General features: G+C 47.3%; 1 protein-coding gene across 1 annotated transcript; it reads right to left on the bottom strand.

Annotated features, from left to right (window-relative positions):
* Positions 1-1970: 1970 nt before the first annotated feature.
* Mrgbp (MRG domain binding protein) lies at positions 1971-5458 on the bottom strand. Its single transcript, XM_052184528.1, has 5 exons — positions 5234-5458; positions 4691-4812; positions 3715-3796; positions 3331-3405; positions 1971-2973 (listed from the first exon to the last, which is right to left on the bottom strand). Exons 1-5 carry the CDS (start codon positions 5379-5381, stop codon positions 2786-2788), a joined length of 615 nt encoding a protein of 204 aa, XP_052040488.1. The 5' UTR covers positions 5382-5458; the 3' UTR covers positions 1971-2785.
* Positions 5459-27135: the final 21677 nt, after the last annotated feature.

Here is a 27135-nt window from a genome sequence, read left to right as displayed (position 1 = left end):
TCCCACTCCTGTCCACTGCAGATTTCCTGGACTCATGTAGGTATGTTCCTAACATCCATGTTCCTTTGGATGTTAGGTGGGCTCTACTGCCATGAGCTTGACCTTGTTATGTAACATACTGCTTGAAGCAAGATAGCAATGGGAAGTAAAGGAGACATGGGTGGGTAGCAGGGGAAAGGACCCTCATTCAACCATGGTTGAAGTTTCTCACTAGCTGAGAGTTCTGAATTCTAGTACAGTTGACAAAATTTGCTTGAAGACTGCCTGCATAGAGAAAATATTCCTTTTATATAGCCATATTCCCAATAATATTAATCAGGCTTATATGACCTTCAAGTGTGGCCTTACTGCTTGACCCATTGTGTACCTGTAATATTCTGGGAATCTCAAAGTCAAAATATATTGTCTTTAGTAACAGTCCAGTATGTAACAGATACTACAGTATGATCTGTTAAAGTTCCCTAGCAACTCCTTGAGTTGGAACCTTAGAAACCACCAAAATCAGACTGATGGGCTACTGTGGAGGCTTGGATGTCTCAGTCCCTGGGACCAAGATAGGAGAAGGCAAGAACTGACTTCTGAAAGTTGTCCCTAATCTCCACATGTGCACCCACACAAATACATATGCTCAAATAAAAATGTAAACTCAGTGGCTGTCTCTCATCTGCCCCACTGCGTCTGACACCAACCAACCATACTCAGGCTGGGATCTGGTTAAAATGCCATTAGATAGGGAAGCCATGCATGGGGTGTTAGTGGGTGCTTGGGACAACTCAGGGTTGTCCCTTGGGTGGACACCCCCTCTCCCACAACTGTCCTAGAAAGCTGAAAGATGGGCTTGCCATGGGCTGACAGTAATATTTGCAAGAGGCAGTGTGCCATGCTGCCTGGAGCTGGTGCATAGACCCAATGGTCAGTGGCATCTCGTAGGAACACAGGGACATGCCTGTGAGCCACAAGGTCAGAACAGATCAGGAAGGCAGCAGGTTTGAGTTCAGATTGGGACACTGGGCTGTTGGGGGAACAAATGGAAAATAAGAGACTCAAGGCAAACACCTTGACTGGGCCCACCTGCGTGCTCTCATCCCCCTGGATTGTTCTTTCAGACGGGTTTAGAAGAGTGAGCCTGATCAGGACTGCAGTCCTGATTGTCACATACTGCTCATCAGGGTCATCACCATCTGCTCCCTATTTCTCCTGCTAGTGCTGGATTCAACGCTTAGGCTTCCACGGAACAAGCCTCTAGTAGTGGACACTAGGTAGGGACAGAATGAAGTAACCCTAGTCATTTCCTAAAGCATGCTCTAACACTGCTATCCCTGTCTCTTGCACTGAGTACACAAGCACTGGTCTAGATCTGAACAGTCTACAGTGCTGCCACTTCATCTCAGGGGCTGCAGGCCTTTACCTTCTGCCCAATTCCAGGAGGCAGGGAATTGTTGAATTATGACTTTGTCCAGGCTCTACAGAAAGAGACCAGAGACTTCCCACTGCTGGTTGTTCCTAGAAAATGACAGGCCAGATTAGGTGAGCTCACCTATGTCAACTCAGGATGCTCTCTGTGCCAGGGAGCTGGGTCTAGTGGTACATTTATGGTGACCTAACTGCCCTGACTAGGAGTGGCTGGTATAGGCCAGTTCTCATTGCCTGGGACCCTGCAGGTAGCAGCAGGGATTTCATCACAGGCAGTAGTCAAGATGGTCTGGACAGTACACTGTGCCCATCCCACATGGCTGGACTTGGCTATGGAGGGACAATAGGCAGCAGCCAGGTAGGCAAAGGTTGGGGGTTAGGTGTGGGTGTCCTCCAAGTCTCTGATGAAGGTTCATAACCTTACTGCATCCAGTGATGTGAAGAAATCATCTTAGTGCACTCTACAATTATGAATCCTGGAATGGGGAGACCCTTTCCTCTGTAGGAAAAATTTAAAAACCAACTTAATTTAGTAGCAAATCACACAACTCCCAAGATAATTTTTTTTAATGTTTTAATAGTCTGCAAATGAAAATGTACTTCAACCATCAGGCCACTGGCTTTCCAGCCTGATGGCAGTTCCTTTGTCCCATCCCTTTATTTGGTCTTTTCCAAGTTACTAAAATTACAAAAATAACCGCTAGAAATTCTCTGTATCTGGCATATAAAAACAGCCAGATGTATCTCAGTAGTTACCTTAAAACAAAACAGCTCAAAAAAACACATCACAAGTTTAACTTCTGCAGTATTTTTCTTCATATAAAACACTAGTAAAATAGGCTTCTTAAAAATTAAATAGTGAAATACCAACTAAATTATATACACTATTACAGTACAAGTGAATGAGGCAAAATATCCAGTTCTATTTCCCAGATTGGGGAGGCCTTCTGTGCACAGTGTGTGCTATATGAACTTCAAAGACACTTTCTCTGGATGCCAGTGCACAATGGAGTCTTACAGGAAAAGCAGATGCAAAGACTGGGCACCCAGGGAGGATGCGTGGCTCCTGAGGGCGTGAGGTGATGTCTTATTGCTGGCTGACTCTCGGTCCTCTGGCCCCATGCACCTGCTCTTCTCCACATGCTGTGGGCATAAGGGAACCAACCAGGAGAAAGCAAGAAGCGGGCTCAGAGGCTTCGCCATCCAGCAGAGTAGACTCCGGTCTTGCTGGTCGTTTGGACCAGTCAGGTGCTCTGGAGGTCTGATGACACAGCGGAAGCCCCACTAGCATCTCTGCTGGATGGCCACATTCACCCAGGGACCTGAAGAGAGGCGGTTGGAACATCTCTGTGGCCTCCTGAAGCTGAGGTGTCTATGTGCGGCGCCTCTTAGCAGCACTGGGGCTGGAGGGATTGCTGTTGGCAGTCAGGACCTTGTCAGTGACCCGGCTGCGCTTCCGCTTGTCTGCCCCTTCTTTGCACCCCAAGTCTGAGGAGTTCTTCTCTTTGTCTTTGCTGGATTTTTCTAATGCTTTCCCCAAGCTCCCTGAAGATGAAAAAACTGAGAAACAAAATTATTTGGCTGAAAATAGAATAAACAGAAATGCATCTCATTTTCTTGTTCAGCTAGAGAAATCAGACGTACATCGGGCTCTTTGTACCTAGTATGTTCCCCTGGGTGAGTGCCTGTACAGCTAGTCTCCAGGGATCTCCTGCCTGAGCCCACATGATGCTCCTAGCCTTGGCCTCTTCCTTCATGGCCCTCAGAGGCCTTCCTGCCTAAGATGACCTGCATGAGTTCATCTTTAAGTGACCATTCACTCCTGACTCCATGGCTTCCAGACCTCACTTTGTCTGAGGCTGGCCTACAGGAGACTGCAGGGAGGCATGTTTGCTCCAAAGAGCACTTCACACTCACCATCATCAGCCCCACTGTGGGGGTCCACATCCTCCTTCATCTCCTCCTTCATTTCTTCTTCAATGACCACTTTTCCTGTGGAGGAGACAGCTGCCGTTCACTGGAAACCCACGGTGGTGGCCAGCGCTGGGGGACGGTCTGGCCATGACTGCTTCCGATTCTCGCTGCCCACACAGGCCTCGGCGTCCATCATGAGACGGCATCCATCAGGAGACTGCCTTTGAGCACCGCTCTCCCCAGCCCTTGGCTCCCAAAACCTCCCAGGTGCCACTGGAGGCATGGTCTGAGCAGGATCCTTACACCTCCCTGGAGGCCCCAGACCTCCCCACCTTTGGCCTGGTGAGGCTTTTTTTATTCCCAGCCCTGGTGGTGGCCGAGTCTCACCTTCTCGGACTTCCTGAATGATCTCATCTGGAAGGACAAAGTTCCTCTCTGGATTTGGGAATGGAAGAATCTCAGACTCGTGCTGCCGGCACAAAGCATTTTGTATTTTCAAGAAACAGAAAACAGGATCTCAGCTCACTTAGATGTACAGGAGGAGCAGGCAGGAGGCTGCAAGCTGGTGGGGATCCCTGCTCCAGCTTGCAGAGCCCACCTCAGCTGGACTTTTCAGATGATTAAGGAGAGCCAGGCTAGCACCGGTCAAACAAAACCAGAGGAGAGGACCAGGTTCATGCCAACTGAGCGAGCCCTGGAGACATAGCAGCTCTGCTGATGTGCACACAAGGACCTGACCTGGCTTACCACTGGAATACTCCTGCCAGGACAATGTATACAGGGGTACCATGACCAACCACAGGCACCTACAGCCCCACCCATTCTGGTTACCTAGTCTTACTGCCTACCAGACACTAAAGACAAATCTGACTAGCAAGGTTACTAGTTACCTGCAGCTCAGACACTGCTAGCTCTCCAAACCAGTTACCTAGCTACTCATCAGACACAGCTATCTCTAGGCTCTCTGAAGAGGAACCATCTGGCTCCCACAGTACACAGATTCTTAAAGGACTCTGGACCTCCCCCCCCCCCCCAAATACTGACACTGTACCCTGTTACTGCTTTTTACAGTGGCTGAGGCATCTTTGTTATCTCAGACCTCAACCATCTCCCCCGACACTTTTTGTGCCACCCAGTCTAAAGCAGGTGCCCTGAAAAAGTAGTCAGTGATCATCACTAGTTTGTGCTTCTCACAGCAGGACTTGAGCTTTCCTGGGGAAGGAGCCCCATCTTTTGAGATAGCCTTTGCTCTGCATACCAAACCCCAAGTGAGAAATAGGCTTTGTCCTGTACCACAGCTGACAGGATCCGGGACTTGACTCCACCTTCAGCCCCCAAATGGGCAGGCCAAGGTCCAACTCACCAGTGCTTGCATGTCGTACATAGTGCTCAGATGGTCCCAGATCACCTTGGATGGAACCTGACGCCCAATATTCTGGCTGAACTTGTCTCGGATACAAATCATGTGGAAGTGTCGATTCACCCCTGAGAGGCAGGATAGTGGGTTGAGGTTTAGGACAGCACCTCTGTGTGGAGGACACGGGTGGAGGGGCCGGAGTGTGCAAACCGCAGGTGCAAGTGTTGCAGGAGTCACGTGTCAAAGGGGAAGAGTGGTGCTACAAGGCGGGTGGGTGTTCCAGGGGCTAGGGTGCATAGTAGGCGGGTCCAGGGCAAGGGGGCTGCAGAGGCGGGGAGAATGGAGGCGTTCCCTGGGGTAGGAGTGTCTCAAGGGCAGGGAAGTCAGAAGTGTCCCCAGGGCTTCTCGGGCAAGAAAGTCATGGACTATTGGACTAACAGGGCACTCCAGAGTGGGAGGTCCCGTTCCGTGCGGGGTTGCAGGCTCCGCCAGCCCGCCCGACGGTTTGTCCCGCCCCACCCCCACGCCGGTGCGCGGCGCGGCGCTCACCGACAGGCTTGTGGCCCAGCATGGCGTGGAAGAGGCACACCTCCACCTCAGGGCTCCACACCACCGTCTCCTCAGCAGGGCTCGGGGCTGCCTCGCCTGGGCCCTTGTCGCCTGGGGCGCCCGTGCCGCCCACCTCGGCCTCCCCCATGGCCGCCGGGGAGCGACAAGCGCCCGGCGCGAGAAGGACTACTACGGGCTCCGCGCAGGCGCACTTGGTGTGGAAGGCGCGCACTCGCTGGGCTGGAAAGCGCCGCGTGCCCGCGTCCGCGCAGGCGCAACGAAGACTGGCTTCCGGTGCAGCAGCGACTCCTGGTGGTTGACTCTTTTACTGCCTGTAGCTCTGTCCTCCAGAGGGAGCAGGAAGAGACCTTAGGCTTTAAAAATGGGCGTGGTGACGCACTCCTTTAATCCTAGCCCTTGGGAGGGAGAGGCAGGAGGATCTCTGTGAGTTCTAAGTCAGCCAAGTCTTAATAGCGTGACACACACGGCCCCAAAATCTCTAATCACGCCTGATTAGAGAACTTGGAAAAGAACTCAGGTTGCACAGCTAGAAGTGACAGGTGTGTCTTCCCTTGCCAGTAATAAATTGTACAATATGTAAATTACACCTCACTAAAACTGTTTAAGAAAAGTAGTTTTTTTAAAAAAAAAACAACAAAAATCTAGGGGCTAAGGACTTGGCTCACCCAAAAGAGATCCTTATGCAGAAACACGATAACTGGAGCTCCACCCCTGGATCTTAGATGAGGCAGGAGAGAAGCAATTCTTAAGAATTGTACTCCAGAGCTGGAGAGATGCCTTAGCAGTTAAGAGCACTGACTGCTCTACCAGAGGTCCTGAGTACAGTTCCCAGCAAGCACATGGTGGCTCACAACCATTTGTAATGGGGTCCGATGCCCTCTTCTGGTGTGTCTGAAGATAGCATAGTCATATAAATTAAATAAGTTTAAAAAATACTCTAAAGTTTATATGTATACCATGGTATATGCACATTTGCACACACACCATAAATAATTAAAAAATTTAAAGCCCAATAACTACATTTTGTAGGAGTGAAGCTCTGCTCATCTTTTAATAGCCCTGACTGGTGCATATGACAGTCCTAGAATTAAGTGCTTCCTTGGCATCAGAAGACAGAAATCTAGGTCCTGTTGGCCTTACCACCTACCTGTACCACTATCCTGTCCCTACAGTGGATTCCCCCCAGAAGTGGTTGGATGATTGATTCATTCAGGCTGTCAGAATTTCAGGCAGGTGTTTGTAGCTCTACATGGGATTGGATAGGGCCAAGAGCTGGGCACAGCAGCCTTAAGAGTATGGTCCCTATTGGGTCTATGACACCCCAGTCAGCTGTGCCACAAGCCTTGAATCCAGTCCCGGCACTCCACTTGCCCCTCATTCAGGCCTGTGACCAGACAATGCTCATAATGGAGAACCATGGAGGGTGCAGGCTCTGGACAGTCTCATTGTCTGGGACAGCTCAGGGCTCAGAGGCAGCAGCAGTCTGTGACCAGGTCTCAGCTTTCCCACTGTGAAAGGGTTGCTGGTGGAAAAGTTCCCACAATGCCACAGGGGAGATGCCACCCATTAAAGCTTCATAGAGGGTGTGGGACCACTGCTATCATGTGGAGTTTTGATGCAGTGAGCGTTATGATCTCACAGGGATCGTGCCCTTGCCTCTGCCTGGCTGGCTGCAGAACTTGGCTTAATTACTACAAGGCTGGGTGAGGCATAATCTGGGACCCATCATAAAGCAAGTTCCCAGCCTAAGAGATGCCACACATGAAGTGCCAGGAGCTGGTGTTCAGAATAAGATACTGATTATTCTCTGAATACCTAAGGCATGGAAGACTCTGCTGCTGACTGCTTCTGGTTCTAATCCACCTTAGTCTCACCCCTACCAGGTAGGATCATTCTCAATTTGGAGTGTCTCCTTCTGCAGAGAGCTTCCCTATGTAACCCTCAGCCTCATCCATCCTAGCTGGTCCTCTCTGTTTCCTGCGACCTCTGTACTCAGACTGCATCCCACCAGCCATGAGATTGGCAAACACCTGCCTGTCATTTCAGAATGTGTGACTGGCAATATAGACTTGATGCCTATAGATAGGCTGGATGGTTTAGGAGAGAAGAATGACTTCATTATGTCCACAAAGCCACAGCAGATCTCTGCAGAACAGATTCTGTCAGGTAATACGAAGTGGTTGAGCACCGAGGTCAGCAGCTAAGACTCAGCCTACTATCCCACAATAACTTCTCATTCTTATGAACATGTAGGCTCTCTAGTCCAAACCCATGAATTAAGAGGAAGCTGTGCGGGGCTGGAGAGATAGCTCAGCGGTTAAGAGCACCGACTGCTCTTTGGAAGGTCCTGAGTTCAAATACCAGCAACCACATGATGGCTCACAACTATCCGTAATGAGATCTGACGCCCTCTTCTGGGGTGTCTGAAGACAGCAACAGTGTACTTATATATAATAAATAAATGCTTGTTCATCTTGTAGCGCTCCTGTGATGATTCCCTCCCTAACAAGGAGCTGTACAGAAACCACTAGCCCATGATCATGTGTGTGATCCTGTAGCTTCAAAGTGAATTCACACCTGTTGGGAGCTGAGAGGTTCCTTCGAACCTTATAGAAGGGTTTCTTTGGCCTGGAGCAGGTGTCTGTGTGGCATGCCATCAACTTGCTATAGAAATCGCTGGTGAAGTTTGCTCAGGTTTTTATTTTCTGTGAGGTCTTCAGGTGGTTCCAGGTGGCCAGGGTATAATCGGCTTCATTTGCAAGGATCCCTACTTTCCAGATACAAAGTTGCCAGTGATATCCACTAGCCAACTGGTCAAGTCTTTTCTCATTTGTTGGGACTCAACAAATGAGTTGAGTCTTTTCTCATTTGCTGCTCAAGTCTTTTATACAAGATGGATACAAGTGCTGGATTCTTGATCCCAGGGTGAAGGGTTCAGATCAGCCGGGTGAGAAAGGCCCTAGAAAGGCTCTTCCTCGTTTAATGAATATACAAGCCTGATAGCTTATACACTAATCTAGCTTGCTTTGACTAGTGTGAACTACTCCCTAGACCATGTCTAGGTCTCAACCAACTGTTATTTCTTTTTTTTTTTTTTATTAATTTACCTATTCAAGCTCTTATGTATCCCAGGTTGGCCTCAAACTCACTCTGTGGTCAACGATTGCCTTGAACTTCACTCCCAATTCCTCCACCTCCTAAATGCTAGGGTAACAGGTTTCCGCTAGTATATATCCTGGGGACTGAACCCAGTGCTTCATACATGCCAGGGAAGAACCCTACCAACGGAGGCAGGCACATCTCCAGCCTCCTAAATGGCATTGCTTGTCTGAGGATCTGCTGTTGTCTCTGGAAGCAGATGGTCACTGCTAACTAGAAGGAACCTATCTCCACTCCCAAAGGAACATTTAGTACTTGGTCACAAGAACTGGATCCAGCGGGAGGAGTATTTGCAAAGGCTCTGGTCAGATGTTATCCATCTGCTTTTGGTCACATTGTCTCTTTGTAGACTGCATCTCTGAAGTGGTAACATTTCCCACAGCATGACTGTCCCCACTTTGCTCCCTCAGCACACACAGGAGACCCAGGACTCTGAAGGACAAGTTATGCTTTGGTGTCAGCCTGCAGTGGATCCTGTTCCCCTGCGTTCACCTGATGGTAATGGGTCATCCTCTGGACAACATCTGAACACTGAGAACAGCTATGCCATCCTCTCCTGCAGGCTGTGGAGCACTGGAAGTCGGAAGCCTAGAACTAAGCAGCCATCGGATAGGGCCCTTGAGTTTCAAATTCAGGTTCATTCAGTCTTTCCCTACTGGGATTTCAGCTAGGTCAGCACCTGCTCCCTGATTAACATAGCTTAGCTCCACCCCTTCCTATCTTCCTGTTTGTGGTAAGTTGGTGTGATTAAGGACCTAGGTAATTATTTCCATTCTCCTTAAAGCTGCTTGTTGTCTTCCAAAGTTAGGGGCTTTACTGGACCTACAAAGGTCTTTAGGTGAGGACCTGCTACAACCTGTCTTGCCTGTAGGGGGCAGTGCTCACCAACTCTTTGCATGCAAACCTCCATTGCTATGATACCCAGAAGGCTAGTGTTTCTTCTTTCTGGGCTTTGGCTCAGAGTGCTTGCTTACTCTAGAGGATCAGATTCCAGCATCACCCTGAGACGTACTGCCCCTTGGCAGCATTGTTCTAAAGGTCACATGGGATGGAGCTGGGGCTCAGCTGAAGCTCACCATCTTGGTTTTTTAGTCTTGGGGAAGATGAGAATTCCCTGTCTATCTGCTGTCTTCACATGTGACAACTCCTCTGTCACAGTCGTTTGTTGTCATGAACCACGCCTGGCTGGCAGAACCTTTGTCCAGCTGGGGAGGGCCCAACAGCTTTGCCCAGGACCTGACCCTGGCGGCCAGTTGAGGGACTCAGGCTCTTCCTCTTGTCCTCTCAGGGTCTGTTTCTTGATCTTAGAGTGTTTATTGATATTGGCTTTGAACATTGCTCATGACTCAGCCAAATGTTAGCAACATCTCTGCTCACAGGGCTGTCTCCTCCTCCTCTTCCTATTCTGTAACATTAAGGCTTTCCTATTGTGTGATGGAGAGAGCCATTATCCTCAGCTCAGATCCCTGGGGCCCTGGGCAATTATGACTTCGAAGTGCTAGAGGACAGTCATGTGACTATTGCTCCCTCCATGGGGCCTGTGACTGTGTTACTAACCATTTCAGTCTCAAGGAGTTCCAATGCAACCAAGAAAGGCTGAATGTATCTTTAAAAGGATTGATGTGGTACCCATTAATCTAGCTTTCAGAGGCCAGCCCTGCTCTCTCTATGGACCAGTAGAGGTAACAACCAGTGTTCTCTTTGTAGAAGCAATTCTTTTTACAGAGATAAGGAGTCATTTTGAGATAGTTCAGTCAGAACCGTGGTTACTGTGCAAGCATGAGGACCTGAGTTTGGTTCCTAGAATCCACATTAAAAAATTGTGGGGCTGGAGAGATGGCTCAGCAGTTAAAAGCACTGACTGCTCTTCCAGAGGACCTGGGTTCAATTGCCAGCACCCACATGGCAGCTCATGTCCATCTGTAACTGCTGTTCCAGAGGATCTGGCACCCTCACACAGACACACATGCAGGCAAACCACCAATGCACATAAAAATAAATCTTTTTTTTTAAAAAGTGGCATTCATCTGTAATCTCAGTGTGAGAGAGGTTGAGACAGGAAAATTCCTGGTGGAGCCTTGGCTAAGAGGTAGATGGTAGAACTGTTGGCCAGCAAGAGACCCTGTTTCAAGAACAAGTTGAATGAAATTAAACCTCACGTTGCCCTATGGCCTTGACCCTCTGTCTGTCTCTGTCTCTTTGTCTCTGTCTCATAAATAGGTATGTGAACACACACCCACACCCACACACACACACACACACACACACAGGACAACATAGTCCCTGATAATCTAGCTTTTAGAGGCTAGCTCTGTTATTCCCCCCAGAACCAACACAGAGAACAGCAATTTTCTCTTTGCAGAAGGAACTTTCTTTTTATAAAAATGAAACAGTTTGAAACAAAGTTTCTTCTGTTCAGTAGAGTCCTTAAGGTAGTCCCCAGGACCCTGCAGCTTTGTAACCACTATGCAAATCTGAAGACCGAGGGTCAAAGGCTAACTTGACAGATACAGAGTGCACTGAAGCAAGGACAAACCTGACATGAGGAAATGTCAGCTGGCCTCCCCAAGTGGCACTGTGACCAAAGGCCAATATTTGAGATTGGAGATCTGAGTGTTCTGGGGAGAGCAAAGTGGCCACGGGTCCCTGAACAACTTGAACCCAGCACGAGAGCTGCTGCTGAACCAGCGGCCTTGGGTATATGAAGACAGAAGTTGACAAAGAAACTAATATGCGTCAGAGCCCTGGGCTTCACACAACTCTTTGAATGCTAGGACATGGAACTCTGAGAGGGATCAGAAGGGCACTGTGCATACAGCTCCAGGTCTGGTCACTTGAAAGAGGCCATATGAAACACAGGGAAAATACAGGAGCCAAAAATAGAAAAAAAAATCTGGCTCTAGGAGCTCATGTACCAGAAGAATTTCTGGACTTGCATGTCTCATGGAGAGAAGGGCAATGTCCAGTTTCTCAGAAAATGCTACTTGAGGAGTGGCTGTAGCAGAGCATGCCTATAATCCCAGTACTTGGGAGGCAGAGGCAGGAGGGTCTCTTTGAGTTCTAGGTACCCTGGTCTATACAGTGAAAGTCTGTGTGGAGTCTATGTGGAAAGTTCAGAGCATAGTGTGTGTGTGTGTGTGTGTGTGTGTATGTGTGTGTGTAGGGCATATGCCAGCCACGCCCTGTAACAGTTAGGGACTTTGAGATGCTGGGAGAACTTGGAGGCAAGGTCTGCTTTGGTATGTTGATGATGCACTCTACAACAGTTTCAAGCACACCACTTGTTAAGAGTCCCTTTCAGGCTAGAGAGATGGCTCAGCAGTTAAGAGCACTGACTGCTGTTCCGGAGGTCCTGAGTTCAAGTCCCATCAACCATATGGTGGCTCACAACCATCTGTAATGAGATGGGATGCCCTCTTCTGGGGTGTCTGAAAACAGCTACAGTATACTTACATATAATAAATAAATCTTTTTAAAAAAAGAAAAAGAAAAAAGAATTCCTCTCAAGTAAGCATTTTCCTAAAATAAAAATATATGCCCAAGCTTCATTTCTCCCTAGCAAGCACAATGTTTTCAATCAGCCAATCAAATAAGAATATGAGGCTGAGTTCTGACTACTCAGAGTGAGGCATAGGATGCCTTGTATTATGGAACAAATAAGCAAGCAAACAGAAACCTTGGAACCCCACAGGGTGTGCTTGCTTGTTGTTTTAGCATGGTTTGCACCCCCCTGAAGATGCTCTCCCACTTCAGAACTAATGGAACACCAAAATCAAAAGTAAGTTGGTAACATGGGGATAAGGCTCCTCTATGTAACTTTATGCATAAACGGGTAACTTTATGCATAAATCAAAGTAGGAAAACATTACAAATTTCAGGATAGCCTTGGGGGTTAAAACTTCCAGGAAGATCTTTGAGTATGACTGAAATGCATACTCTAACAGAAAGCAAGTGCGGGCTCTCCTTCCTCTGTTCTTGTCTCCTCCTAGGAGGAGCCTGGTTGGAGACAGAAAGCCGTTCTGACAGACTGTAAGAAACTGCCACATTCCATCCAAGGATCTGGAGGATTCCTTCATACAGCATAAGGACTTTGTCTAGGACTTTGACCTGCTGGGGGGTCTATACTGACCCATCAATAGAGAAGGGGCTCCCTGATGCTTTATTGTGGGGGCTACCGCCAGCAGTTGTTCCTTCTTCTTGGTTCCTCTTGAGAAAACGGGGAGGGAAGAGCGTTGGTGGGGTAAGACTTGGTCTTATGAGATATTCAGGGTTGCTGTTTAATAATAAAACGTTTACTTATCTTAAGTCTAAGTCACTTTACCACTGTGGCTGACCTGCCTGAGTTCCTCCAAAGCTGGTAATCTCTGGCATTTAGCACCTCATCTTAAAACAGCAGGGGATTAAGTAAAGTAGCTTTTGTTCTATCTCCGGAGGAACTGTGGGGGCTCTAACTTCCAGCCTGCTAGATGAAGTCCTAGGAAGTAAAGGGGACAATTTGAAAAATGACTTCAACCTTTATTTCTGTGTTCTCTCTAAAAAACGTTTCCTATGAAAGTTCTCTAAGAAAAGGGGATTGGGTCATTGAGTAAAGGATTAATTGCTAGAGCCTTTTCCTTCTTGTCCAGATGCCTCTCTTTGTCAGGCTAGGGGGAGGTTTGGAGCAATCAACTTCTATTGAATCAGGAGAAGAGAGTCACCCTCACAGAGGGGAAAAACTTTTATGCAATCAAATATGGATTATACTCACATACGTTCATATACGGATTCATGTACACACATTCATAAATCTCCATTTGAACCAGTTGGGCCCAGCTTTCATGCTATCTCATAATTACATACTTACACACACACACACACACACATACACACACTTACATATATGGAACAAACAGATCAAGCACCAATACAGAAAGAACTCTCATTCTGGATGAAAAATGAGCTCCAGTCTTCATTGCATAGAGAAAGAAAAAGGCTCTTTTATTGCTAAATGATTTAAACTCAAGTCTGTAAGAAAAAAGCTTTGTTCTAGGAAGACTAAGCCTGCCTTGCTATTAAGAAAAGACCTGTTCTGTCCCATGGTAAAGAGAAGCCTGCCTGTTCTTCTGCTCTCTCTGTGATTTCTTTTTTCCTCTTTCCCTCTGCATTCTGCACATTGCTCTCTTAATATTTTAAGTTGCCTTATAATTTCTAAGTTATTCCACTCTGCATTCTCCTTCTAATCTTGCTCTCTCCTCCTGATCTGATGTCACAATGTTCTTGCTCCCAATGCCTTACCTCCAATGCTATCTCTCTAATATGTTATGCCCCAATGTTATATCCCTCAATGTCATCTTTCCTAGTCTTTTTGTACCTTTTCTAGAATAGATCACACTGTTTTTCCAACCCCAGCTCCTCTTCAGCCCTCACTCCCAAAATTAAGAAAGGAAATTAAACAATGTGAGAAGGATTTTCAAAATCTTCCCTTCCCAACAAGGAATTTATTTAATTGATGTTCCCAGTCAGAGAGCTTCCCCTAGATGTGGAGGCATAGGATTTGTCAACCACTCCCTTCGGGTTCAAGGTCCAACATTTTTAAAGGGAATTCTCTGAGAGAAGGTGATTAACCGAGATCAATTGAGATCTGAGAAGGCTGATCAATTGGATCAATTCCTCGGACCCTGACTATATTCCTGGTCCAAACTGATATCTAGATTGAGCATTCCTTTTTCCAGTAAAGGGCTGAAGAGAAAGAGTACCTGACAGAGTATAATGATAGCAGTGAAAAGTTCTTCAAGAAACAACCGGTATGGATGAGGAGGAGGTCGATCCGCTATTGCAACACTTGGGATCTTTGAGACTTAATCGTGGGACTGGGGATCAGAGAGCTAGTACTCTGGTCCTAGAGTATGAATGAAGCCTTTGATGTACAAGGAGGAAGGGAAGAAGGGCCTGCAGAGTCCCCCAAAAGGTTAAAGGATCTGATGAGAAAGCACCCTAGATTAGATGAAGAAGAGACCATGGGAGGAGGAATGCTAAAATTGTATTTGCAACTAACAGCTGGACACAAGTAGTGAAAATGTTACAGAAGACTGAAGGCTGGAAGGACAGAAACTTAAAAGAGGTCCAAAATGTCTATGTAAAAATATTAATGAAGAAACAAAATGATAAAAGATAACAGCAAGGAGATAAAAGCAAAAGACAAAGATAGGGGCCTGGAGGAATGGCTCAGTGGTTAAGAGAAACTACTGCTTGTCTAACAGACCTGAATTCAATTCCCAGTGCCCAGGTCAGGCTGCTCACAACTGCCTATGACTTTAGTTCTAGGGGGTTCTGATGCCTCTGGCAAAGATAATGTTGACAACTATAAACCAAGCCAGTGAGGATATTTCAGGACTCAGAAATTTAAGGTTCAAATCATCAGAGGACCCTCCAGTGGGACCAATGCAGGAGAAAGTTCTTGGAGAGAAAGGATAGGGCAAATGTTATAAGTTTAATGGGAAAGGAAGTTTCAAAAGGGAACGGCACGGCACCATGGAAAAGGGAACAGAAAATAAAATAAACCTCTCCTGCCTTTCGATGAGGACTTGGGAATCAGGGGTTGCTTTTTATCAGGTCCCACTGGGAACTCTTCATATATTTGAGGGCAGGATCTGAGACAGAAGAAAAATTGCTTTTCTGGGTCAACTTTGGGGCTGCATATTCCTCTATATCCTAGTCAGAACAAAGGGAATAGATATCTTTGTCATCTAAAACTGTAGTTACAGGGTTTAACATGTAAAAAACTTAAATCACTATCTAAAATATTTTATGCAGTATATTTTGATCATATCTTTCTCTCTTCCCCAATCCTTTTCAGACTTCCTCCCTTACCTAACTGTATGTTTCTGTCTACATAAAAAAATGAAAATACATACAATAAAGAAGCACACACACACACACACACACACACACACACACACACGCACACACACACAGAGATTGAAAAGGTATGGTGTGGGAGGAGGCTTGGATGGAAGCCCACTACAGTGTTATTGCTCTTTTCATCTTAAACGATAAGGCACATGTATAATGTCACACATGGCTGGCCTGAGCTCTGGCTTTCTCAGCACACAGAGCCAGGATTTCTGATGAAGTCACCGTCTCCTGCTGCTTCTTAAACAGTTTCTTCTCACTTTGAGCCACAAATGTCTGTAGGCAGAGGCTATAGCTATCGATGTAGGGAAGGCAGAGAGGAATGGAGAAGATCTGCCCGTCTGGTTGTTCTCAAGCACTGGGGTCTCCCTAGTGCTGCCTTGATGTAAGCTGCCTTTGTTCATGGGGAGATGAAGCATTTGGGTGTAAGTGGCTCTGGGATCCCAGAGGCTAAGGTAGAGACAGGCTGCTGCATCTTCAGGCTTAGGGATGGAGGGAAGCACAGGTGTCCTTAATGGTCTGAAAGGGCAGGTCTTGACCTTCTGCTCTTATGGACACTAGCTTCACTGGCTTCTGATACCTGCCTTCTTACACCAAGTCCTCCAGATTCTGGTTCGAGGGCATCTGAAGTGGTTGAGTCGTAAAGCAGACCCAGCTTTCTTTGATGTATGGGAAGCAACTGGAGTGTTCTGGGACTGTGGAGTGTGTGGAACTGAGGCTGTAGGCAGGGACTCCAGGGGGCTGGAGTGGACCACATCCCTGGGTCTTGGAATCTGGTCTGTTGGCCCGGGTGTAAATCTATCCTCTCCATTAGGAGACCATCACTCTGCCTAGTGGTTTTCAGGAAGAAAGGAATCATTTATCAAGTAAGCTGAGGGGCTTCTAGGGAGAAAAAGGAGCTATGGGTCACCAAACTATGCCAAACACCCTATGGAGGATGTGGACCTGCGTGTTCCCTGCTTGGCTCCATACTGGCTCATAGGACGGAGATGCTATCTGGTAAAAATGGTATATGAATTGCAAACACTGAGAGCCTAGGAGCCATGAACTGGTGGTAGGCTTGCCTGTGGCTAGGCTCTGATAATTTGAGCTCTGATAATCGCAGCTCATGGAAGCAGACATCCCTGGCTCAGCTCTCTGTAGTTCCTATCTGAGAGTCCTTTGCTCTCAGCTGTGCACAGGGATTGTGGCTCCCAGCGCGGAGGCCCAGGTTCTGTTTGGTCACTGTGTACAACCTTCTTACACTCTCTTGGTTCATCAGAGTGACCTGTGTGGACCTGGAGCAGATACTCTGCCACCTGCTAGGATAAGAGCCCCATTAGTTCATCTTCCTAAGTTCTGTGTGGTGACCCCTGCACAACAGGTTGAGAGAGGACAGACAGACAAACTCTAGGCCAGGGGTGTAGGCTAGTGCAGAATCAGGGACCATTTGTCCTTGATCCATCCAGTTCCATCCAGCCTTATGAGCCCTTCCTTCCCTCCTGGGTTGAGAGCTCTATTCTCAGAACCACAGATCATCTGGGTCTCAGAGGTATGGGATATATATATAAGCAATTCTGTATGGCCTGGGTGATATAGGGAGGAGAGGCCATTCTCACTTGTTCACAGTGACACAGGCTGCTTATTTGTGTGTTGGTAACTGGAGCAAAGATGTGTTTGATATCATCCCTGTTGTATACTGCATCTGCCCTGGCTGTGGTCAGGCTGCCTCCAAGAGCCACAGAGTTCTCACAGCTTCCAGTCACATGGTTGTTAGAGAACAATGCTTGCTGTGAGCTTTGAGAAAGGCACTGTCTTGGTCTGGCTTGTCCAGTCTCCTTAGTGGACTTTTCTTTCCCTGAAGTTTCTGGTCATTGGGGCTAGTGCAACTAGGTTCTCCCAGGGCTGCAGTAGAGATGGGGAAATGGGCTGGCTACCTGGGTCATCGATAGCCCCCAGGGCTTTCATTCATTCTTGGCAGTGGGCTGTCCCAGGTCTCCCTGCTTGGTTGGATGTACCTAATTAGCTGCCTTCTAATGAACTTTTGCAAGAGGCCCTTCTATGATCTCTAAATCCCGGAGCTTGTGGAGTGTGGATGCGGAGAATGGAGCCCCCTCCTTTTCTACCTTGGGTGTGTGCTTTTCCTTTTTGGCTGAGGAAATGGAAAGTATTTTTGATGTTTTCCTTCAAAGCTTGACACATTGCAATTGCTTATGAAATCTCAACAGACAGCTGACACATCCCAGTTTCCTGAAGCTGAGCAGGCTGGGGGTAGGGGAAGGCTGGAAAGCATGGACCTCCTTCACTCTTTTTTTTTCTTTTGGTTTTTTAAGACAGGGTTTCTCTGTGTAGCCGTGGCTGTCCTGGAACTCACTCTGTAGACCAGGCTGGCCTTGAACTCAGAAATCTGCCTGCCTCTGCCTCCCAAGTGCTGGGATTGCAGGTGTGTGCCACCATGCCCGGCTCTCCTTCACTGCTTCTTATAGGTGCATTGCCAGAGCAGAGCCAGAAACAAGTGTGTATGTGGGTCAAGCCTGGACACCAGGAGGAAGGACAGATACCCTGCTTCCTGCCTCCTTACTCTAACTGGTAATGGGTTGAAAGGCTGCTGCCCACTCCTGCCCAATTCTTACCCTGCAGGCCATCAAAGCTGTTCCCACCTGGATGCCAGTGGCTTTCTAGGTAGGAGACATCAGATGTTTCCCGTGAAGACCACGAGTGGGGTGACTATGTCTCTAGGAAAGTTTGGACAGAGTTCCTGTGAACTCTGGGAGCCAAATCCCACCTCAAGTCCCTAGCACCTCCCATTTCTAGCCCTCTGTTAGTCTGGAGGGTCAGGAATAAGGCTCCCTCCCAGGGGCAGCTTGGATTTGCAGCTCAGCCTTAACTAGAGTTCTTTAACATGGGTTTGAGAGGATACTGAGATGAATTGTTGGGGTAAGGAGCTTATTAGAAGAGTTATCAACTATATGGACAGACTGACAGACAACAGCATGGCAGAGGCTCTGAGAAGACTTCAGGTTCCACAGAGACAAATGGTGTAGTGGGGGCTTTGCAAAGAGGGGATCAAGGCTTTCATGGCAGTGAGGTCTCTTGTCGTGAGTTTTTGAGGATGAGGGAGTTTACAGCACAAGCCTGTAGCCAGGCTCTCTGATTCTCAGGGAAGAGGGTGGGAAGCAGGACACATGGCCACCAATAACCTCTTTGACAGATCCTCTTTGATTTAAAAGCACTAGGGGAGAGATCCTGGCACCTAGAAGTCTGTTAGAGATGCAGATAAGGTCTCAGCAAGGAGCAGGTGAGAGGGAGAGAACTGAAGTCTATGTGTCTGCACACATGTGTAGGTGCCTGTAGAGGGCAGAAGACGATGTAGAATCCTCTGGAGCTACAATTACAGGTGGTTGTCAGCCGTCTGATGTAGGTGTTGGGAACTGAACTCAGGTTTTCTCTGTACAAGCAGAACAAGTCCTCTTAATCACTGAGCCATCTTCCCAGATCCATTCTTTTCCATTTACTCCAAGAAAGGACCAAATATCTTTCATTTGCATATTCGATCCAAGAAGATTACCAAATAGGAAGTCGTCTTTCCTCCACTGGGGCACTGATTATGAATTAAAGTTGACATATGTGTTTTGTGTCAGCCTGGTTTCTCAAGATTCTGGAGACACCATAAGGCCTTCCAAACAGGCCTTCATTTTGGTCTGAATTTCGGACATCAACTCTGATCCCAAGAGATATACAACATATGCTTCCATGTATGTCATAAACACAGGATTTGGAATTTGAATATTCCTATAAAGACAGACAAAAATGGACATGCCTGCTAATATGAGCATTACTCCTAGCATTTTCAATAGCTAAGAAGAGAAATGTGAATTTTAAACTTTTTGGTTGTGAGTGTGTATGTGTGTGTATGAATGCGCGTGCGTGTGTGTTATACATCAGAGAGTCTGGCTAAAAGGGACACTGTGTAGACACTGGGACCACAGATAGACTTTGGTATCTTCATCTGCCGTTTTATATTCTGTTGGCTTGACACAGGCCCTCTTATTGCATTGGAAGCTTGCCTCTTTGGATAGACTAGCAAGCCAATGAACTCTCAAAGCCTGTGAATACTCAGATAACTTGAAGAGGGGATGAAGGAGAGTAAGGATGTGTCCCTTTGTGTGTGACCTGTGGGCAAGCATGTATGTGTGCTAGCATGTATTTTGAGCCATGTGTTTGGGAAGAGCAGAGGTCAGTGTACAGTGAAAGGCAAATCCCCAATTCCCACTGAGAAGTGACCTGTATGTCTGTCTGATTGATTGACTGAGCAAACAATAAAGTTACTCCATAGAGATGCAGGCCTCTTTTCCAGATTGCTTGAGAGGCTGAGAATGTGGGCTGTGCTAATCTGACTCTCTCAGAGTTTGTCTAGCTAAAGAGAGCTGGGCCTCTCCTCTCCAGTGCCATATTTGGGGGACACAGAGCTTGGTCTCTTCTGTGGTATCTGTCAGGTCTATCACAAATGGTCGAGGTGCCTATTTAACACATCAGAACAGACGAGGCATGACCCCAGCCCCTCCCTACATTTTACAGGGTTCTCCTGGCTCACATGCTCTTCCCTCCTCCCTTAAACTTCTCCAGTCCAGGGGCTGGGCTGCCCTTCCCTATATAATCCAGCCATTTTTGGTTACCTGGCCCTCTCAGTCTACTCTTTACCCTCCTGGCCTCTCTTGGTTGATCTCTTCCCTCTCCCCTCCCCTCTCTCCTCACGTGGTTCAGAGTCACGTTTCTCTAGACTCTCCCTGATGTCTCTGCCTATATGGGTGTGCTCTCCATTTTATTTACAATAATCCTTCTTCTCCACCATACCTAGGCACAATCATGTCTTCCTTTCCTTTATTTATATTTTTAAATTCAGTATCAACATCTTTCTGCTTATCATTTGGCCCAGTAGTCTCTAGCTGAGTGCCTGTTTGGGTCTATGTTTTATAGCTTTGTGGGGACATATAACCTCCTCCTCCTCCTCTTCCTCCTCCTCTCCTTCTCCTCCTCCTCTCCTCCTCCTCCTCTTCCTCCTCTCCTCCTCCTCCTTCTCCTCCTCCTTCTCTTCTTCCTCCTCCTCTTCCTCCTCCTTCAAGATGACAGGGTTTCTCTGTATAGCTCTGACTAACCTAGAAATCATTCTATGGAACAGTCTGGGTCCTGAACTTGGGGACTGGCTTGTCTCTGTCTCCCCAGTGCTAGAATCAAAGGCATGCACTACCACCAGACCCAGCCAACCTTTTTTTTAAATAGAACCTTGGAAAGGAATTCAATCTGGGCCTAAATGATAACACTTTCTCACTGAGCAAACTCAAGACAGTTCATAGTCTTGTCCCAAAGAATTTTCTCAGATCCTTTGACCTGGAAGAGACAGACATAGTCCTCAAGAGATGGCCAGCCTTATCAACCATCCTGAAAGAGAACAAGACACTCTACAAGAGTGTGTGAATCCTCATCAGCCTCTTATTCTCAGCAGCCAGCTGAGCCACAGATCGGCTGTTCCAAAAGACAGGGAAGAGGGCACACACTTGGCATTTAATCCAGCAGTGTCTTGCTGTGCTACTATAGCGATCCTATAGGAAAATTTCCATGGTACAGGCAGCTTTGGATATACCTATTTTGGATATGGCATCTCCTGGACCAATACTGACTTCTACCATATTTCCACAGACTCTGCACCCCCCCCCCCAACTTCCCCTCCCACCCCGAACTCCAGAGACCAGTGGCAGCTCATCAATAATTACTGGAATTCAGAATCGAAAATCTCAAACTCAGAGCGCCAACATTTAAGAGAAGGAAGTCGCAGCTGAAGACAGCATTGTGGCACTCAATATCAACGAACTCACAGTCAGGTCTTCGCTGATCTCAAGGACGGCTTTTGTAAATCCTGGGCAAAGTGATAGAAGAGCGCCCCCTGGTGCTCCATCCAGAAGCCTTTCTGCCCCCACAATATGACTACAAACATCAGCAACTCTGCACACAGTATCACCTTTGGCTGCTGGGAAGACCTGAGACCTGGCAATGCTTGAGTTGATGTTTAACTTCGAAGATGTTTCTTCCCAATCTGGTTTCCCCCTTCAGCTGACTCGTGCTGAGGCTGAGGCCTGGCCGTCTCTGCTAGGTCCTGCCACCACTGCTGATTCGTGTTTGCTATCCCTATCTACTGAACTGGACTGCTGGTGTATCCATGAAGTGATTGCAGTGGATCAAGCTGCTGCCGCTAACCTATGAACTGAACTGCCAATTTCCAGACAACATAGATGGGAGTTGCTTCAAAGAACATTTCTGAACAGGCCCACTTCCCCCATATCCTTTCTTTTCTACTACCTCTGGTGGGCAGTGGGCTAAAAGGGAAGTTAAAGCATTTAAGAATGATCACTGAAAACACGTTTTGGAAAAATTAAAGTTACAACCTGGCCATGAACTGTCTTAGCAAGTACCAGAATCAGGGGGTCTGAGTCAATCTGTAGATCTCAAAATTGAGGTTCTAGGTAAGCAAGGCAGCAAGCCTGAGGATTTGAATTCAGAATCCGGAACATGTTTTAAAAAGCCAGATATGTGGGGGGAGGGTCTAGAAAGATGGCTCAGTAGTTAAGAGCACTGGCTGCTCTTCCAGAGGGCGCAGGTTCATTTCCAGCAATAACATGACAGTTCACAAACATCTGTAACTCCAGATGGATCTCCAGTGCCTTATTTTGCCCTCCTAGGGCATTGTCACATGTAGTACACAGGCAAAGTTAAAGCCAAACACCCATACAAGTAAAAAGAATTAAAAATCCAGATGCAGCAACATTGCTGTGCCGTTCCGCATGCCTGCAGTGAGATGGAGGTGGACACAGGAGATCTGGTCTAGTTATCCTGGGGTATGCAGTATGGCAGAGACAACAGAGAGCCTAATTCAACAAAGAAGGAGAGAAAGCTGTGTGAGAGAAAGTTCTGACCTCCACATACCTGTTGTTGGCTAGATACAGCCCTGCCCCCCTCACAGCACATACACACATACACAATGAATAAATAAGAAAGAACTAGAGCCAGGAGGTGGTGGTGCATGCCTGTAATTCCAGCACTCTGGGAGGCAGAGGCACCTGGATTTCTGAGTTCGAGGCCAGCCTGGTCTACAGAGTGAGTTCCAGGACAGCCAGGGCTATACAGAGAAACCCTGTCTCAAAAAAACCAAAAAAGAAAAAAGAAAAAAGAAAGAAAGAAAGAAAGAAAGAAAGAAAGAAAGAAAGAAAGAAACAAAGAAACAAAGAAACAAAGAACTAGAGTACTGACTCAACACAAAATAGACCAAGTATTCAAAATAGCCTGATGACTAAGACACCATTCGTGGTATGGTTAAGGGAAGGCTTTTGTTGTGCATAAGAAAGAAAAAAATATATCTAGAGACATCTGGAAGAGCCCAAATCAGAGAGAAAAGAAAACAGAGAGGGCAAGAAGATAGTGGGAGAGGGGGAGAAACCTTGCCATTATAAAGAGAATACATTATATGCACACACATATGGATATATGCACATGCACACACACATACATACATGTGCATGCACATGTACACACGCACACATATGCACACACAAAGACACATACACACATGCACACACACACATGGACACCTGCATGCACACACATGCACACACACATGCATGCACACACATGCACACACATCCACATGTGCACACACATGTGAAGTGGTAATTTGCTAATCCACTCTGAACTCCCCAGCAGGTGTGTGCACCTCCTCTATACCTGCCCAAATGTTTTGGATTCTGAAAAGAAAGACACACACACACACACACACACACACACACACACACACACACAGAGTCTTATTTTTAATATGCTTTGATCAATGCAATGGTTGGGCATTTCCAAACCTCCCCACTGCTAGCACACTCTCTTCCCTAATATTTCTGAATTATTACTTTCTAAAATCTATATTCCATCTCTGCTACCCCAGGCCCAATTGGGGAAGTGGCCTTGGGGCCACTTCCTGGACTCTTACATGGCTGGATGCTTTTTCTCCTGCTCCCTCAAGTCTGGTCTCTCTTCTTCCATGTCATGGCAATTCTTTTTATTTTATTTTATTTATTTATTTTTTTGGTATTTTCGAGACAGGGTTTTTCTGTATAGCCCTGGCTATCCTGGAACTCACTCTGTAGACCAGGCTGGCCTTGAACTCAGAAATCCGCCTGCCTCTGCCTCCCAGAGTGGTGGGATTACAGGTGTGCGCCACCCCTGCCCGGCCCTTGTCATGGCAATTCTAAAAACGTCTTCTCTCTCCTGCTCCCTTGCCTAGGAAATCTAAAGTCCTGCCTCTGTCTCTCTGTCCAGCCATTGGCTACAGGCAATTATTTCACCAATCAAAGTCAACTGGGAGCAGCGTGTTATAGGCACACATGTAATTTGGGAGCTGAATTAACACAAATGACACTAGAATCAATCTACAACACACATTCACACACACATGCATGCACATGTACACACATGCACACACATAGACATGCACACATGCATATTCATACATATGTACATGCAAACACAGACACAGACACACACACAGATACACACACACACACACACACACACACATGATATCTGGGAGGAGGGAAGGTCTGGGGATGCTAGCATGGACTTTGGAATGTAAAACAAATACTTGTGAGTAGGGACTGGGGAGCCTGGAGACCGCATGGGCTTTAGTATGCAAGCACAGGTATAGTCAACAGAGTCATATGTCCCTTCAGTCAGAAGGAAGGGAAATGATTTCTTTCATCATGGGAATGGTTTTCACAATTTCCTGAGCAATGCTGGCTTTTATCTAACTACCAGACATCCTCCTGCAGTCCAGTTTGAGCTAATTTCTGGATGTGTGTGTGTGTGTGTGTGTGTGTGTGTGTGTAATTTTTCTAGATATATGAACTACCTTTTGGAATTTGGGGAACTAGAGCTTCCCTTGGACCTGGCACCCAACGTGGGTGCTGGGAACTAAACTCAGGATCTTTTGAAGAGCACCACACACTCCAGTAGCTGCTTCTTAAATTATGGGCCAACCTGGCCTTCTTCTGTTCTGACGGGAGCAGGGTCACAGACACATTTAGCTGGTGTGTAGAAAGCAGGGTGTCTGGCTGCTGGGATGGGTGTGTACCAGAGATGTGAGTATTGCCTTTTTGGGCAAGCATGGGGTGTCTTGGGGTCCTCTGTGCTCCCCTTGCTCAGTGGCACCTGAAGGTACCTCCTCTATGGCATGAAAGCCAAGTAAAAGCAGTATCTGGTGGGTTCTACAGGGCTGTCCCCACCCCTCTTCCAAGTCGTATGGAGCTGAGGGGGCTTGTGCACAAGGGGTGATCACAATTACACACAATCCCTCCAGTCCTACAGAACCCCTGTCCCTGAAGGCAGAAGAAAGGAGTGACCCTTAGCCCACACTGACAGTACATCCAGGTGATTGCTGACAGCCTGCAATGACAGAGCTTGCTGCCTTCAGCCAGGCAGACAGGCATTGCATGTGCGTTTTTCAGAGTAAACAGTTACCAGCTCCTCCAGTGGGAGGACTTGACAGCACCATTTGTCACATGCATGTCATCCCAAACCCACCTGGAGATTGTGGGGCCCATCTGTGCTTGCTAATTGGGAAACAAACTTCCCGGTGCTTCTCAGACAGGAGGCAGCTTAGCTCCCACCCTCAGGCAGGGGCAATTTCAAAGAGATGGATGGCTCCCCATCCTCCTGAAAGACTCCCGGCTTGAATGCCCGCTAGAGGCATATTTAGTTTCTTCGAAGGTTTACACACATGTCAAGTACATCTCAATTACAAATGCAAAGTAAAAGCTGAAGGAGAAAGTGAGACTCTCTCCCTTTTGAACCAGGGAAGTTAAATTTTCCTCTTTCTGCTTCTGTTGTGCATTCTGTGTACTTCCTGGTAACCCTTGCAGAGTGACAACACCGGCTCTTCCTTGAGACAGTGGAGACTGGTGAGCACAGGGGATATTAGCTATCTCCACCAACCGTGGAGGGGTAGCCTGAGCTATCTCCACCAACCCTGGAGGGTGGCCTGAGCTATCACCACCAAGGCTTGAGAGTGGCCTAGGGCTAACACCCACCATTTCCAAAGGTGTGCTGAGTAGGGCTTCAGGTGGAGGCAGGCTTTCGGGGTGGAATTACATGCAAGGAAAGACCAGAGCCAACGCAAGGAATTCCATGGTGTAATCACAAGTGACAATTTCTCCTGGCCACAGATGCTACCTCACAAAAAATCAGATCTCTTGTGACCCCAGCTGCTCTGCCTGGGATCAAGGCAGAAGGTGAGACTTTAAAGGTGAGGTGGGCCTTTAAGCCTCTGTTACATCCCAGACCCTGGCTGGATCTCTTTTCCTCTGTACTAGTTTGGTCCAGGGGGACAATTATTCAAGAGGTGTGGGTCCACCCTTCCATCAGCAAAGGGATTGACAGGGGACTTGACTCCTAGGACTGCCAGAGCCTCTGGTGCAACACAGGCTGCCAGCCAGAGAGACAGTCTGGCATGCGGCATAGAACTGCACTGAGGCTATCTACCACCCCACCTGCCATGACCACTGAGTTCAATTCCCAGCACCCACGGGGCAGCTCACAACCACCTGTAACTGCAGTCCATGGGATCTCATGCCTTCTTCTGGTGTGCAGACACACATGCAGGCAAAACACCAATATACGCAAACAAAGGAATATTAAATAAAGCTGTTTCCAAAGGAATATGATGTGAAGAAACTACATTTGGTAAAAAAAAATAACCTTAGCTGGGGTGGGTTGCGGGTGATGGCGGTTGTAGAAGCTTGGCTTTTAACACATAGTAGGTGCTCATTAAATGTGTGCTGAGTGGTGTGAGCAGATATGTAGGTACAGGATGGGCTATGGTGACAGGTATGCAGACCCAGGGAATTCTAGTCAGCAATAGGTATATATGGAATCTTGGTGGCTAAAGGAGGGCACACGCTGTTCTCTTCAGCGGCACGGTCATCTCGGGCAGGTTGTAATACATGCCATCCAACATGCTAAAATCCATACTATTAAGCCAGCGTCTGTGCTATCACAAGGTCGATCAAATAGGTCACGATCTGCTTTATCAGACAGATTAAAGTCTACAAAATAGGTTAGAAACCACACTATGGGCTAGTATTGGGTATGTACTATGTTATGTGTGGCCTTGAAGAACTAGCAACCTGATAAGTGGGTGTTTTTTCTCCGCTCTCTTAGGTCTCTGGAAGCACGGTCCTCTAACGCAGATGAATGACTAAGCCACTTGGAGGAGCCAGACTGCCGGACAGAAGATGAGGTGATTAAAGGCAATTTGGCCTTAAGAGAAATGACCGGCTTGGACAAACAGTTAGCGACACAGGCTACCACACCAACTGGCTTCCTGTGTGATATCAGAGTCCTGACTGTTGGGTTGGGGGAACTGGAAATAGACATGGCTCTTGGGGCAAGGGGCTGCAAGTTATGCTTTCACCCCGTGTCTACAGGTGCCTCATGTATAGCATATGTGACCATTCTGTGGTATGGTTAAGGGAAAGGGAAGTTTTTATTGTAGATACAAGAGAGGACACCTGGAAGAGTCCAGATAGGATAGAGCAAGAAGTAGACTGAACACAGCCAGTGGAACAGACTTGGATCTGTGTGAGAGAGAATAGGAGGGGATGGAGAAGAGAGATAACATGGTGAGAAGAACAGGAGAAGAAACGGAAAGGAGAGAAATACTGAGAGCCGCTGGGTTATATAAGAAGGTTAAATAGCCGGACGGTGGTGGCACATGCCTGTAACCCCAGCACTCTGGGAGGCAGAGGCAGGCGGATTTC

The sequence above is a fragment of the Apodemus sylvaticus genome, chromosome 5 (genome assembly GCF_947179515.1).
Source record: "Apodemus sylvaticus chromosome 5, mApoSyl1.1, whole genome shotgun sequence".
Taxonomy (NCBI): domain Eukaryota; kingdom Metazoa; phylum Chordata; class Mammalia; order Rodentia; family Muridae; genus Apodemus; species Apodemus sylvaticus.
Note: the sequence above shows the minus strand (reverse complement) of the source record. Positions and strands in the feature narration are given on the sequence as shown.

What these genes read in the sequence shown, in the direction of transcription:
- Mrgbp (XM_052184528.1), bottom strand. Translation starts at nt 5,381, where the DNA reads ATGGGGGAGGCCGAGGTGGGCGGCACGGGCGCCCCAGGCGACAAGGGC. An exon ending in GCTGGGCCACAAGCCTGTCG is followed by an intron (nt 4,813 to 5,233) that starts GTGAGCGCCGCG and finishes CCTGCCTCTCAG; the next exon opens with GGGTGAATCGACACTTCCAC. An exon ending in TGTACGACATGCAAGCACTG is followed by an intron (nt 3,797 to 4,690) that starts GTGAGTTGGACC and finishes TTGTGCCGGCAG; the next exon opens with CACGAGTCTGAGATTCTTCC.